This window comes from Heloderma suspectum, chromosome 4 (genome assembly GCF_057233095.1).
Source record: "Heloderma suspectum isolate Gila_16-S chromosome 4, 16-S_ref, whole genome shotgun sequence".
NCBI lineage: Eukaryota > Metazoa > Chordata > Lepidosauria > Squamata > Helodermatidae > Heloderma > Heloderma suspectum.
The window spans coordinates 273177567-273193543 of record NC_139461.1 but is presented as its reverse complement, the minus strand read 5'-3'; the positions used below and the strand labels follow the sequence as shown (position 1 = coordinate 273193543).

Below are 15977 nucleotides of genomic sequence, written 5' to 3'. Positions count from 1 at the left end.
AGTTACTGGTGGAGGGCTTTAAAACTAAGAACTAGAACGGGGTGGGCAACTTCGGGAGGTTTAGGGCCATTTTTGCCCAGCAGACCCTCCCACCTGCAGGACCTGTTGACCCCAGAAATAATTTTCTACGTGTGTGTGTATGTATGTATGTATGTTTATTCGGTCAGTCACTTCTGACTCTTTGTGACTTCATGGACCAGCCCACGCCAGAGCTTCCTGTTGGCCGCCACCCCCAGCTCCCCCAAGGTCGAGTCTGTCACCTCTAGAATATCCTCCATCCATCTTGCCCTTGGTCGGCCCCTCTTCCTTTTGCCTTCCGCTTTCCCTAGCATCAGCATCTTCTCCAGGGTATCCTGTCTTCTCATGATGTGGCCAAAGTACTTCAGTTTTGCCTTTAATATCATTCCCTCAAGTGAGCAGTCTGGCTTTATTTCCTAGAGTATGGACTAGTTTGATCTTCTTGCAGTCCAAGGCACTCTCAGAATTTTCCTCCAGCACCACAGTTCAAAAGCATCTATCTTCCTTCACTCAGCCTTCCTTATGATCCAGCTCTCACAGCCGTAGGTTACTACGGGGAATACCATTGCTTTCATTATGCGGACCTTTGTTGTCAGTGTGATGTCTCTGCTCTTCACTATTTTATCAAGATTTGTCATTGCTCTCCTCCCAAGAAGTAAACGTCTTCTGATTTCCTGGCCGCAGTCAGCATCTGCAGTAATCACTGGGCCTAGAAAGAAAAAGTCTGTCACTGCCTCCACGTTTTCTCCCTCTATTTGCCAGTTATCAATCAAGCTGGTTGCCATAATCTTGGTTTTTTTGAGGTTGAACTGGAACCCAGCTTTTGCACTTTCTTCTTTCATCTTCGTCATAAGGTTCCTCTGCTCCTCCTCGCTTTCAGCCATCAAAGTGGTGTCATCTGCATATCTGAGATTGTTAATGTTTCTTCCAGCAATTTTAACTCTAGTCTTGGCTTCATCAAGCCCAGCACGTCGCATGATGTGTTCTGCGTACATGTTGAATAGGTAGGGTGGGAGTATACAACCCTGCCATACTCCTTTCCCAATCTTAAACCAGTCTGTTGATCCGTGGTCTGTTCTTACCGTTGCTACTTGGGCATTATACAGATTCCTCAGGAGGCAGACTTGGTATCCCCATACCACCAAGAACTTGCCACAATTTGTTATGATCCACACAGTCAAAGGCTTTAGTATAGTCAATAAAACAGAAATAGATGTTTTTTCTGAAACTCCCTGGCTTTCTCCATTATCCAGCAGATATTGGCAATTTGGTCTCTAGTTCCTCTGCCTTTTCTAAACCCAGCTTGTACGTCCGGCGATTCTCATTCCATGAATTGTTGGAGTCTACCTTGCAAGATCTTGAGCATTACCTTACTGGCATATGAAATAAGTGCCACAGTTCGATAGTTTGAACTTTCTTTAGTGTTTCCCTTTTTTGGTATGGGGATATAAGTTGATCTTTTCCTATCTGTTGGCCATTCTTGTGTTTTCCAAATTTGCTGGCATATGGCATGCATCATCTTGATAGCATCATCTTGCAAGATTTTAAACAGTTCAGCTGGGATACCGTCATCTCCTGCTGCCTTGTTATTAACAATGCTTCTTAAGGCCCATTCAACCTCACTCTTCAGGATGTCTGGCTCTAGCTCACTGACCACACCTTCAAATCTATCCCCGATATTATTATCCTTCCTATACAGATCTTCCATATATTCTTGCCACCTTTTCTTGATCTCTTCTGCTTCTGTTAGGTCCTTGCCATCTTTGTTTTTGATCATACCCATTTTTGCCTGGAATTTACCTCTGATGTTTCTAATTTTCTGGAAGAGGTCTCTTGTCCTTCCTATTCTATTATCTTCTTCCACTTCCGCGCATTGCTTGTTTAAAAATAATTCCTTATCTCTTCTGGCTAACCTCTGGAATTTTGCATTTAATTGGATATATCTCCCCCTATCACTGTTGCCTTTTGCTTTCCTTCTTTCTTGCGCTACTTCCAGTGTCTCAGCAGACAGCCATCTTGCCTTCTTGGTTTTCTTTTTCTTTGGGACTTTTTTGTTGCCATATATATATACACATACATACATACATACATACATATATATATATATATATGTGTGTGTGTATATGTATGTATGTATATATATATATATATATATATATATATATGAATGAAATGGCATCCATAGCTGCTATGGCACACCAAAAGGGCCCAACTTAGCTTATTTGTATGCTATATTTGACCCTTTTGCAAACAAGCTAAATTTGACCTTTTGAGCGCTTCACAGTGTTACGGATGCCATTTCCCCCCTAATAATTTTATTTATTTATTTTGGGGGCGATGGGGGCTGTGTGTGGCTCGCAGGTCACGTGTTGCCCACCCTTGGACTAGAATCTTAAGATTGATCCAAAGCATTGTGGAAAGCAAGTACAGGGACTGAAGGAAAAGGATGACATGATGATAGCAATGGGAGAGAAAGATGAGTTTAGCCAAGGCTTTCTGATCTGACACGAAATAGGTGTGACGTATGTGGCAGTTTCTTAATCAATGTCCTTCCTCCTGCAGGCAGCTTAGAAAGCAGCATTTTATTATCTGCTACCAAACACGTTATCAGTTCTTTTCTTGTTCCCTGCTGTTTAGTTTTACAGTTCAGGTTGTCACTCAGGAAAGTTGATCTCCTGAACCTGCTTTTGATTAAAGAATAAAAAAGAAGATACATGTTTAAATGCCTAAATTGATTCAGTGCCTTTTGCTGTGCAGGTTAATGAGGAGTCTCTGCATGCAATGCAATGCTTTTGTTGGAAAACATTAAATGCTTTATTTAAAAAGGCTGCTGTTAGTGTTTATTACTTCTTGTTGATATATACCATTTATCCCCATTCTAGGAACCTACATGCTTGCCTATCAAGATTTAAGATCAGGCTATGAAGCGCCGGTTTTTAACATTTTATTTTAAATCATCGTGTTTATACAACCTGCTTGTGGGGCCTGCATCAAGCAGGAGGTGGGACTACATGGCCAACTCTATCATTCTGTGAAGTTCTGATATGCTCCAGGAGAACAAGGAAGGATTGTGTTGGATTGCATGATCAAGCAAAGGGGCCCCAGTTTTGCCTCTGCCCTAAATAGCAGGCTTTGTAAAGAAGATAATATATTCCAGATGGGCCCTTGGCTTTTACTCTTATGTTTGTGTCTTCTGCAGAAACATGCCCGGGGTCAGGTGCTCTTTGACATGGTCTGTGAGCACCTCAACCTCCTGGAGAAGGATTATTTTGGACTCACATTCTGTGACTCAGACAGTCAGAAGGTATGTTTGGGTGGTCCAGACAGAACCCTGCGCGGTGTCTATTCAAGATGTTGTGCTCAAACAGGACTTCCCCTTATGCTATCTCTTACCATTTCAGAACTGGCTAGATCCCTCCAAGGAAATAAAGAAGCAGATTCGCAGTAAGTAGCCAAAAGCATGAGTACTTGAGGGCTTACTATATCTTTGCTGACTGGGCCTCTGCCCTAACCTCATTACATATATGGATGGGAACTGAGGAAGGTAGAATACTCCCCTACTCCATAAGATACCATTTGTACACACCTCAATTGTTGCACTGAAAGGATTTCCCCAGGAGATGTAGGGTGCTTCCAGACAAAGTTATTACCATGCAATCGCACTGCCTCATTCATAGTATTTATGGAGGGTCAAAACAACAGTGTCTATTTGTAAACCTCCACTGCTTTCCCACCACTTTTCCATCGTTTTTTTTTCTACAAATATATGTTAGGGAGGAAAAGATGGAACAGCTGCCCAGTGGGCCCATTTGCATGTAACGGCAGTAAATCGTAGGTTAATTAACACATTCCACAGCCATTTTGCATATTCAACCAATGATTGGGTCAATCAGCAGTTGCTAAGTGATGTCTGAATCCGGACACTATAGGCTAATCATGGGTTGAACAACCCACAGTTAACCTAACTACTAATTGTTTAACCCACAATAAACCCATAGTGTCTGGGTTCTCACATCATGTAGCAACCTCCGAGCGGAGGATGAATATGCAAAATGCTAACAAAATGCAACTGACACACGCCACAGCAAATTGTGGGTTAATCAACCCACAGTTTGCTGCCGTTATTTGCAAACTGTGTCAGTATTCTTTGATCAGTAGCGCTAGGAGCCATCCATCTTGGAGCACCTATAAAGGAAGCGAAGAGAGAGAAGAATCCATGCTAACTGGAAAATAAGATGGTACACCTCTAATCTCTGAGAGTTTTTCAATGCTTCCGATTCCCACTAATACCTGTACAAAGTGATTCAGTATTCTGGGAAGAAGCAGCAACATTGCATGCCTCTTTGTGCTTGTGCATAAAGTATTGGCCTTGAACATGATGCCCTCTTTCGTCACCATTTGCAGAGTGGGAATAATAGCAAATGCAAACCACCATCCAAAGAGATGTAGTGAGGAATCTAATGATGGTGTAAAGCACATTAGATGAGAGGACCGCAATCCATCATCATAATGTATTCTTGATTAAACAAATCCAAAATGATTATATAGATCCTTTGGAAGGACTGTAGGCCATTCAGATGAATGGGACTATACTGTGTCCCTGTACAGACATGTACCAGATGGGCTGCCCCGTCAGCTTTCTGTGAGGTGAGTTTTGTTACGGTAACCGAGGGTCAAACTACACATTACATTAATTGTGTAGCATGTAGTTGAAAATAATATTTTTTAAAACTCTAAAGTAAGCACACAACCCTCAATTTGGATTGGAACTACTGCCTACCAGGAGGAGAAGATTAAATCCCACCCTCCACGCACAATTTTTCCTGAAATCCCCCCCCCCCCGGAGGGGGGTTAAAAAAAAGAGAGAAACCCCTCCATTGACACCAATGATAGAGCTAGATTTACTGCTTCTGAGACCTTTGTTTAATGCATATTTGGGGAGAGAACCCAGCTGTGTCTCTGTCCCTCATTCTCTAGCCCTGGTGCCCATCCACATTTAGAGATTATTTCTGCTCTTCAAAGGAGCTTCAGAGAGATCCCCCTTAAGAAAGCCACGGGCTTATTCTCAGCACTGCCCCTTTACATAAGATCATAGGAAGCTACCTTAGACTGAGTCGACTCTTGGTCTATCCAGCTCAGTATTTTGTCACTGACTGGCAGTGGCTCTCCAGGGCTTCAGGCAGGAGTTTTTCCATCCCTACTTAGAGATGCTGGGGATTAAACCTGGGACCTTATTCATGCAAAACATGTGCGCTACCACTGAGCCACAGCGTCTTCTATAGGGGCCAGACGAAATATTCTTGAAATCAAGTTTATTTACTCCAGAGTAAGCATGCGTGGCCCCGATTCAAATCAGGATTGTGGTGCTCTGGGAGGGGGGTTTAAGCTCTCCCCGCCCCCGCTTTTGTCCTGAAATTACACACACACACTCATTGGGGGGGGGGGGTAAAAAAAAGAGAAAAAAATGCCTCCACTGGAGTCAACGGAGGTGTGTTTTTCTTTTTTTTAACCCCCATTTGTGTGTGTGTGTGTGAGGGGGTGGAATTTCAGGACAAAAATGGGTAGAGGGAAGTTTAAATCCCTCCTTCCCAGAGTGCCATAGTCCCAATTCAAATCGGGGCTGCTTGCTTACTCTGGAGTAAATGAACCAATCATTCATAGCTCAGCTATGTGTGACTACAAGAATGTTTTGTTTGGCCCTAAGCCCATCAGAGTTGGAGGGTTTGTGTGTCAAGTAGCTATCCCAGAAGGGCACAAGTGGACAGCCTGAAATCCCTTTCATAGATGTGTACGGTTGGAAAAATCCCAAATATTGTGTGGCCTAATCCATAGGTAGGACTCTCCTTCTACCAGTCCCACGGATCAAGCTCCAAAATCCAGACCACAATATGTATCAAAAGCAGAGCGCTGTTATGCTGCAGAAAGGTACCTGCAGTGCAAATAGATTCTGACGATTTAATCCACTCAGGGCGGAGTGTGTGTGTCTCAGTTTTGTAACTGAGGTCCGGTAAAGCAAGTGTTGCCCGCTGTAACTGAGGTCAGGTAAAGCAAGTGTTGCCCTCATAAGCAGGCAGGAAAATGTGGGACTGGGCCTTTGGCACTATCACCTTCCTCACTCCTTCAGTTCTAAGAGAAGGGGCATTCCCTCTTTGGGAATTGGCTTCTAGAATAGCGGGCTATGGGGTGGGTTTGCTGTGCAGTGGTTTGCACAGATGCTGCGGGAGCTGGGAGGTCTTTCCCCAACAGCAGGCCCTCTGGGAGATATGAGCTTGTTTCCATGGCAACAGCAAGTTGTGGTCTCTCTGTGCAGCGAAGGCTGTTCTGCTGTGTCGTAGGTCTTCGCAGGCAAGCGCACCCTGCCGTTTGCCTCGGCCATGAACATCCAGTCAAGCAGAGATCCCTGCTGATTCTGAGGCGTTTGTCTTTTTCAGAGACACTGATAGTTTCCGTAGACACCTGGAGGTTGGGAGGCTGGGAGTGTGAGGCAGCCCAAATCATGGAAACAACAACGATTAGAGATGCTGGGTGCATGTTTGAGAGGTGCCACAAACAGATGCCTTAGCTAAGTATGTCTAGTCCGTTATATTTTTCTGTTCTCCCTCTTTCCTTTACCCAGGCGGGCCCTGGAACTTTGCCTTCACTGTCAAGTTTTACCCACCAGACCCTGCCCAGCTTACAGAGGACATTACAAGGTGAGTAAAAGCAGATACCTCACATTAGAATAATAAAATCATAGAATCATAGAATAGTAGGGTTGGAAGGGGCCTACAAGGCCATCGAGTCCAACCCCCTGCTCATTGCAGGAATCCAAGTCAGAGCATCCCTGACAGGTGGCTGTCCAGCCTCGTCTTGAATGCCTCCAGTGTGGGAGAGCCCCCCACCTTCCTAGGTAATTGGTTCCATTGTCGTATTGCTCTAACAGTCAGGAAGTTTTTCCTGATGTTCAGCCGGAATCTGGCTTCCGGTAACTTGAGCCCATTTCCTGCATTCTGGGATGATCGAGAAGAGAGCCTGGTCTTCCTCTCTGTGAGAACCTTTCAAGTACTTGAAAAGCGCTATCATATCTCCCCTCATTCTTCTCTTCTCAAGGCTAAATGCCCAGCAATTTCAGTCTCTCTTCATTACCCCACCTTTCTCACATTACCCACCTTTCATTCAGTGGTCCGAGGATCTTACTGCTGTCCTTACATTTGAATATATATCCTATAGCTGTCAATCTCATTTGGATACCTATTCTACTCAGATATATTAATGCATGTATTTAAGATACGATGTTGAATTTTTGCTAATGTTATACTGACATTTTTTGTTCTTTCTTTTTCTGTTACATTTGCAAATTACAAATAAAGCTACACACACACACACACACACACAAATATATAAAGAAAAGAAGGGAAAGTGTTGGGCCTGCAGCCCCATACCCTCGCCCTCTGTCCCAATCACCCCCTGCTACCATTTGGCTTGACAACAGACTGCCTTCTTTCCACTGGTGGCCAAGAGAGGTGACAGCAGTTGAAGATTGGTCCCAGGATTTGCCTCCTTCTTCAAAAGCAACCGAATAGCATGCCCAATCCCCCAGCTGCCCCCATCCCTTATAGGGGCCACTGGAAGCCTGCAACCTGGTATCTTCTTCCAGAAGCAAGGAATTGGTCCTAGTAATCACTTGTCGCCATGAAGGGTCAAAGGGGAGGGAAATTTTGGATTTGACCCCTTGTTGCTTCCACCTCTCTTAGCTGGCAGAAGAAAGTCACCTATGTTTGAAACAAGTAATGGCAACAATGAGAGATGAGTGTCTTACGTTCTCTTGTTGGAGGACTGCAGCCCACCAACCAAATAACTTGGCCTGCCAGGTCCTTAATAACACATATGCTTGTCTCTCTCTCTTTTCCATCTCAGGAAAGCAGCTAAACTTGGATGTTTATCAAGCTCCTGCTGGACTTTCAGGCAAAACAGGCATTACTTTAAATCCAGGTCTAGCAGCTATGTCCTTTTTCTCATTTTTCCTCTAGAGGAGGTACAGGGAGCTGATCCAGATCTGAAAAGCCTCCCCTACCCCTCCACGCTAGAGTCTCAGTCGGATCAGGGGTCCTGTGCCTACTCTAGACTAAAAAGGGGGGGGGGGAGACATAATTGCTAGATACAGATTTAAAGTAATGCCTGTTTTGACCTTTTCTTTGGCTTGGTGGTTCAGATTCCTGTCATGCATTTAAAAGTTTTCCAAGTTTACGGTGTTCAGAATGGTGAACGCAGTCTCAGATGGCACCAAAAACATGAGGTTTATCAGATCCCTGGTGGCCGGTTGTATGTAGCTGGTGGGCTGCATTTGGCTTGGTGAGCCAAAGGTTGTGCAGGCTTGCCTTATTAAAAGGGAAACCCGAACCATCCCTTAGTAAATGACTGCAAGAAGATTACTCTTCATTATGGACATTCCTACTGCTTGACACTCTCCCCTCCCTAGATACTACCTGTGCCTGCAGCTCAGAGCCGACATCATCAGTGGGCGCCTGCCCTGCTCCTTCGTTACGCATGCGCTCCTGGGCTCCTATGCTGTCCAAGCTGAACTGGGAGACTTTGATGCTGAGGAGCATGTGGGCAACTATGTCGGTGAGCTTCGTTTTGCTCCAAACCAGACGAGGGAGTTGGAGGAGCGTATTATGGAGCTTCATAAGACTTACCGGTGAGTATGTTTTCATTTTTCACAGGCTGTGCTAAAAGCAAGCAAGATCTGGGGAACCTGCCATCTCACAAAGAAACATCGCACAACCTATAATTTTGTGCCCCTGTCCTATAAAAGCCCGGTTACAGATAATGCCAGCCCTTTCCCCATCTATCAGCGGTTGATCGTTTACATCGCTGTCATTTCTCCCTTTTCTTTCAAAGGGGCATGACACCTGGCGAGGCAGAAATCCACTTCCTTGAGAACGCGAAGAAGCTTTCTATGTACGGAGTTGACCTGCATCATGCCAAGGTACTCTGAGCATGAGGATTCAGAGGTCTAGAAGCACACAGCTGGGAGGAAGCCGTTGCGCCTGAGGTCTTCTGCACACAGCTCTTCCCCCTCTTTCGAGGCCTGCCTTAACCCGCGTACTCTCTGCTTGTGTCTCTACTGCAGAATGGTGGGCAACATGCAGCCCATATGCGAACCCCCCCCCCAGCATTTTATGCAGCCCCCAGCATAGAGAAAGACAAAATGGGTAGGAGGGGACAATGTGGGGGGAGGGGCTTTGGGGGCTGGGTTCCACCCCCTGGCACCATCCAGTCCTCTGGACCAATTACAGTTCAGCACCCCTCTTCTAGAAGATGAACTGAGTTTCAAGCCATAGTTTTAGGCTCTGCAAGTACAATTGCACTGCAACCCACAACTCTGGGTGCCTACCTCTTTCCTGGTAGCAAGTTCATCAGCACTCTGCTCTCTCTTAGTGCAGAATTTGTTGAATGGGCTTTGAAGAACTTGGGGTGGAATGTGGGAGATGTCTCCAACCCCCACTTTGCCCAATCTCCATTGCAGTATAAGTTGCAAGCAACAGCTGCAAAACATATACTTTTGCAGTGGGACCGTAGCTCAGCGGTAGAGCTCATGTTTTCCAAACAGAAGGTCCTAGATTCAGTCCTTGGCATCTTCAGGGAGGACTAGGAAAATATCCTGCCTGAAACCCTGGAGAGCTGCTGCTAGTCTGTGTTGACAATAATGGCTTAGGGCATCTTTACACCAGCTTAAAATCCTGCATTTAAAATGGGACTTTCTGCCTCTGTTTTAAATACAGCATCACCACTGACTCCTTTCACATGTGCTTCCCCCCCTCCCTTCTACCCGTATCTGAGTCTTCCATTACCTTTCATTGATCTCGCTTCTTTTCTTGCCCTTTAACTCTCTTCATCGAGGAAACTGAAGCAGAACACAACCGGGTAATTTGATAGCTCATTATCTGCGATCTATTTAAAAACAGAACAAAGGGCATTTAGTGCAGGAGGGTCACAGCAGGGTCATGGCGTCATGTAAAGAGCCCACAAACTTCTGTGAAGGAGCAATCTCAATCGCAGGATAAAAGCTCCCTGTGATGAAGCCCTTGGATTGGCCAATGGTCTGACTCAGTATAAGGCAGCTTCCTATGTTCCTAGCTGTTGGCAGGCTTATGCCTTTGGCGTGAATTTTTTCCAAGGGCAAGAACCTTGTTTATGAGTTCAATGCAAGTTCTAGTTCTAGAAAGTGAGTATCCCCTCCATGAGAGTCCCTAATGGTGAATATATAGTTTAGACCTTGCTGTGGTGTTTTAGTCACTGCAGTGGCTAGTAAGCACCTCCTGCAGCTTACTACTGGAGCTTTGCTACTTTGTCCTAAATGCTTAGACAAACATCGGTTGCCTACTGTAGTGACTTGGGGAAAATATGTAGCCATGCACAGATGCAACCTGTCTCTGCAAGCATTTAGAATCACAGAAGGCATACAATATGTCAAGCAGTTTAGTACCCCCTTCCCTAAACCAAGATACCTCATACCTAAAGCATCCCTGATAGCTTTCCAAGAAGAATGAGCTGCCCTGCTACTCCTCATCATAAACACCTTTCCTCCAGCCTAAGCTGGGAAGATAAAGATCTCCTTTTCCTGCAGCCAGGGCAGGGGACTTGGCTCACCAGTGGAGTCTGTGTTCCTCGAGATGCGTTCCTCTTAGTATATCACGATATGAGTCTGGTGGAGGCGAAGGCAGGCAGTGGCTCACTTAAAATTTGGGAGGGAGAAGTATTGACCTGTCCCTGCTCCTCCACTGCTTTACATCCTTGCAATTGACTAGTTTAAAAATAATAGCTTGGCATTGGCCAGCAGGCTTCTAGGATTTGCTCGGAATAGCCTTCTGGCTTTCTACTGGTAGGTTTTTTTTACGTACTAATTCAACACTCTCTCTTTTATTTTCTGTGATGGCTCTTGTTCAGGACTCGGAAGGCATTGACATCATGCTGGGAGTTTGTGCCAATGGCCTTCTCATTTATAGGGACAGGCTGAGAATAAACCGTTTTGCCTGGCCCAAGATCCTCAAGATTTCATACAAGAGGAGTAACTTCTACATCAAAATTCGACCTGGTGAGGTAAGCATCTCCTGTTCGAAAGAAAGAAAGAAAGAAAGAAAGAAAGAAAGAAAGAAAGAAAGAATTATTTAGCAGACACTTTACTGGATAATGAGGCATGAATCAATTCCTGGGGAGAATCTGAATGGTAGGAAAGTCCATTTTCTCATCTGGTTAATGGGTGTTTGATGGGTCTACATATTTTGGCTTGTCTTAATAGCTGACCATTATTTGTGGTTGCCACTTGTTCCTCCTCTCTCTTCAGTCCTCTGGCATGGGCCAGAAGATGGATGGAGCTGTTCTTTCACTTTGCACTGGGCTTTGGAAAACAGGAGCAGGGAGAGGGACTCTTGTTGTTTATGTCTTCTTTCAAGCCCAGCGCACAGTCAGACAAGACTCTGGCTCTCTTCTGAGTTCTCTGCAAACAGAGAGGACCTGGGATGAGGGGATCTTTTCTTTACACCAGGCTTTGGAGAAAGAAAGTGACAGTACACGTATCTCTCAATGCTTCATTCTTCTGTAGCACCTGGGTTCTTGATGCAAAGTGAAGGGTGGATTCCTCCCTTTCCTAAGTTCTCTGTGTGTGCCAGAGGAGATGGGGAAAGGGGAAGGGTCTTGTACCTTGCATGGTGAAAGAGTCCTCTCCCTCCCTCCCCTCTTGAGATTTCTGCAATTCACAGAGAAGTCAGAGGAGGGGACAACCAAAGTGAGAAGGATTGTCACCACCGGCAACTCATCAACAGGTTTAATTCTATTGCCAGTGGCTTGAATCGGTATAATAGATTTTTATTGCACTACATATGTTAATTAGCTTACCTAGTGCCTGGATGTTTGTTACTAGCAACAGCTGCACTTTAAATGATCACTGTTAATAATGAGATTGTCACCATCAGTACTTTCTGCACTGAATTTCCTTGTGATCTCACTGTTTACAGTTCTTCCACCATCACCACCATATGTACTGTATAAAAAAACCTAAAACTCTCATAATACTCTATGCATCTGATGAAGTGGGCTATAATCCACAGAAGCTAATGCCAGAATAAATATGTTAGTTTTTAAAGTGCCACAAGACTCTTTGTTGTTTTTGTATATCAGGCTTTCTCTCCCTGAGAATTCTGGTGCTTTCAGTGGTACTGCTTGGTAGGAATTGAACTGATTCTTGGTGATAATGCCTGGTCTCTGTTTCCTGCATTTTCAGTATGAGCAGTTTGAGAGTACTATTGGCTTCAAGCTGCCCAACCACCGCTCGGCCAAGAGACTCTGGAAGGTTTGCATTGAGCACCACACATTCTTCAGGTGAGATGGGGAAATTATGAAGGCTTTGCCCTACACAATGAGGTGCAGCAGATTCAAATCCCTCCTCAGCCATCAAGCTCACTGAGTAGCATTGCACAGTTCACCATCTCTCAGCTTAACCTACTTTGCAGGGTTGTTGTGAAAATAAAATGAGAGAAAGGCATTACAGCTCACCTGGAAACCTAAATAAATTTAGGAACAGGGCTGGATTAACTATTAAGCTAAGCAAGCTATAGAATAGGTTCCTGCCATATATGATCCATATTGTGGGATGAAAATCTGAAGAATTCCAGGCATGGGCTCTTTTTAACACACACACCACAGCTGAGAATGTTGCTATGGTTGCATTATTGCCTAACAGAAAATTGTGCTATGTTTACATGCTAGTGGAGGTAAAAGTGTGATTTCATGGTCCATGGTTTTTGGTACCCAGAATATGGTTCCACGCAGGACTTTTTTTTTCTCTGGCCCTATGAAAAAGGAAGTGAGAGGTCATTAATTTTATCTGTCCAATGAGATGCTGTTCATTTGTATTTTCTCAGTAAGTGTTCAAGGAGTCAATTCATATGTCACATTCAGCTTCTGCTTTGTGCTTTTTGTACTGGCGTGACCAACTTGCAGCCCTCGGCCTGATTTCAGATGCCCTCTGCAAACAAGCAATTCAGACCTCTGGCAAAAGAGATCTGTCCTTTTCCTTGCACCCCACTGGGTGGGGAGGGAGAGAGAGAGAGAGAGAAAGGGGGCGTCAGAAAGAGAGTGAGAGTAAGAAAGGGATGGGCCTGCCCACCAGCAGCATGTGGCCCCCAACAGGTTAACCCCAAGGGAATGTGGTCCTTGATAGAAAAAAGATTGTTTACCTTAAACAGATCATATGAATATGGTACTCTACTATGAGTATGAAGAAGAGACCTATGTAATATCTCAGATTACAAGTTCTTACTCACAGGAGTCGGTTTCATGCGCTGCTTGTGGAAATTGTTCTATGATATTTATTTATTTATTTATTTATTTATTAGATTTATATACTGCTTACCGTATTTAAACAATATCTCCCATGATCCATTCTCAGATATTATGCTGCTCAGAAAAATAGATCACAGTCACTTAGGCTGTAAAATGTGCATGTCAGTGGCCAAATGGAAGGCACAGTTCACCCTTTTGCTAGTGTTCATATTGGGGAAGACTAATTCTATCCAACAGTGTTTCCTTTAACTCTACTGATGCATCAGTCATAATAGTCATAATAATCAGTCATACTTATTTCTGGTACTGGGGACATGTACCACCAAGCAGAAAACACACAAATACCTGTAATGGTTTCCTCCTGCCACTGTACAACTTCACACATAGGTGTATGTACAGCACTGACTCTCTGCTCTAGTAGGGAGGGCAGAGTTACTAGTCATTCCCATGAGGTTTTCCAAGCACCTGTAGGTCTGTCTTCTCATCAAGCGCATCTTATGGTGAGGTTCTATATATAGTGTCCATCTACAATTTGTGCAGATGCAGAATTGGTTATCTGGTGCTCAATTCAGCATCTTAACATCCATTTTTAAAGAGGGAAACCCTCCAAATTTCTATTCCATGGCTATAGAGATGAACCGGAGATGCGTGAGTAGTGCCAGATAAACTCTCAGAAGCCAGATGTGGGCTAACCAAGTCATCCAGTAGGCAGGAATCTGATTCAAGGCTCTGCATAGTTTTGTCCTTTCCTGTGGTTGGCAAAAGCAAATGCATGCAAATCTGCCAAACATTCAGATTAAGAGAATTTGGATTCATTTGAGCACCCAATATAGTCAGAGCTAGTTATGGCTATATTAGACGCTGTTTCTGAAGTAGTTGTCCCCACACATCCTTTGCTCCATCCCTCTCCATCCCTGATGGATGGGACACTTCCCAGAGGCATATGAACTCTCTTTAAGAAGCAAAGTTTTTGAGGCATCTTTTTCTATAATGTCCTGGCCTCCCACTTCACAGGCTTTCCACTTCTGTCTTCATCTGAACCATTTCCTGTTCTGAGAGCTCAGTCTTTTATACATCAAGACACATTCCCAGATCCTTTGCCCTGTAGGTTTCCTGTGACATCCTTTCCCCATTAATAGTCACTGAAAAGCAGCTGGCAGAACATCTGTGGTTGCATGTAGAAGCATTGTCTACCTAGAAAACAACAAAAGTCAAGGGTGACTGGCTGTGGGTTTCAGTGTCACAATGCAAGAAAGTCTTCCCATGTAGAGCTTCTCAGAGTCCTCTGCAATTGGTCACATTCACGAAGCTAAGGCCTCCTCCTTAGGAGAAGGGAAAAGCAGATGAGAGGGAAAGAGAACATGTGCTTGGGCGGGGGGCAGAATTGTCTATGCCTCTAGTGCATAACAAAGAAATGCAAAGGAATGACACTGTGTCAGAATTCAGCTTACGCTAGGCTTTGGCAAAGCTGCGGGGCCGGACTTCAGTCTGTAGCAGACAAGAGCTAATCCAAGCCACAGAGTAATGCAAGGCGAAGCAAAGTCATAGAGACAACTAGAATCTGTAAGACTGTAGGGCAAAACTCAGACAGGAGGAATGGGAGACAGGCACATGGTAAGGGATCAGTAATATAACTGACACGGAGACAACAAACACAGTAGATTGAGATCTACTGGTAGATCTCTAGATAATTTGTAGTAGGTCTGACTCCCATTTATTTAACAATAGCAACACCAAAAAAGGCTTCCCCCGCTTCTAAATTAGCTGCTGAAATGCAGAAAGTTGGGGGTGGGGAGCCACTGGCAAGCTATACGTCTCTGAGCCTCATTGTTCCCTAGCTGTAAAATGAGAAGAGTGCTGGCACAATGTATTTCTTTAAAAAAGAAAAAAAATTGCTAGGATGTTTTGCTTGTTGTGTATCTCTCAGCTTCCACGTTCCTCATTTATGTATCAGTTGGTTACCTTGGACCAGGTCTTTATGGCATTTTGCTAACTATTTTTTGAATTTTGTATTAATACCTGATCTGTAGTGACTTAGATGTAAATTTGCACTTGTATGTGCAGGTCATCCCACATGGAGTGTAGGAGGTAATGGGCTGTGCCACCATTTTATACCTGGCTCCAATTGCTGTAATTCGGGGTTCTAGTGTTAAAAAAAAACACCCAGTAGCTTTAGTAATGAGTCATCTCACTGTGGCATATGCCCTGGTTCAGAGATTATGTCAGACTGTATTATCAGAACGTTGGCAACCACTGATCACTTGTCCGCTGTGTATACAGTCAGATTTCTCTTACAACCAGATACCATCCAGTTCAGTACTTCACCCTGATATGGGTAATAACAGAATTCTAGTTCTTAAGAAACTCTCTCCCAGACAAGCTTTGGCTTGTTGTCCTTTACTACAAAGTATTAGCGTAACAGTACTAAATACAAGAGTTTATGTATGCATAAATTCAAACACATGAAACATCTAACATCATTCTTAAACAATGCTTCTAAGCAAAGTCAAGTACATTTGCTAGTTCTCAGTGATAATCGATATTAAGCTTACCAGGTTGATTCTATAGGCAACACGTTAAAGAAAGCTGATCTTAAAGGATATCTTCCCCTGTTGCATGTTCTGAGTCTTCTTTTT

At 44.1% G+C, this 15977-nt stretch overlaps 1 protein-coding gene across 12 annotated transcripts in view; it reads left to right on the top strand.

Moving 5' to 3' along the window:
- EPB41L1 (erythrocyte membrane protein band 4.1 like 1) overlaps positions 1-15977 on the top strand; it is a 223490-nt gene that overhangs the window by 170146 nt on the left and 37367 nt on the right. For all 12 annotated transcript variants that reach the window (XM_084853916.1, XM_084853918.1, XM_084853917.1 and 9 more), the window contains 7 exons: positions 3218-3322; positions 3420-3462; positions 6635-6710; positions 8477-8695; positions 8899-8986; positions 10948-11100; positions 12281-12378. In XM_084853916.1, the coding sequence (XP_084710042.1) occupies positions 3218-3322; positions 3420-3462; positions 6635-6710; positions 8477-8695; positions 8899-8986; positions 10948-11100; positions 12281-12378 (782 nt within the window). The remainder of the gene's footprint in view (positions 1-3217; positions 3323-3419; positions 3463-6634; positions 6711-8476; positions 8696-8898; positions 8987-10947; positions 11101-12280; positions 12379-15977) is intronic.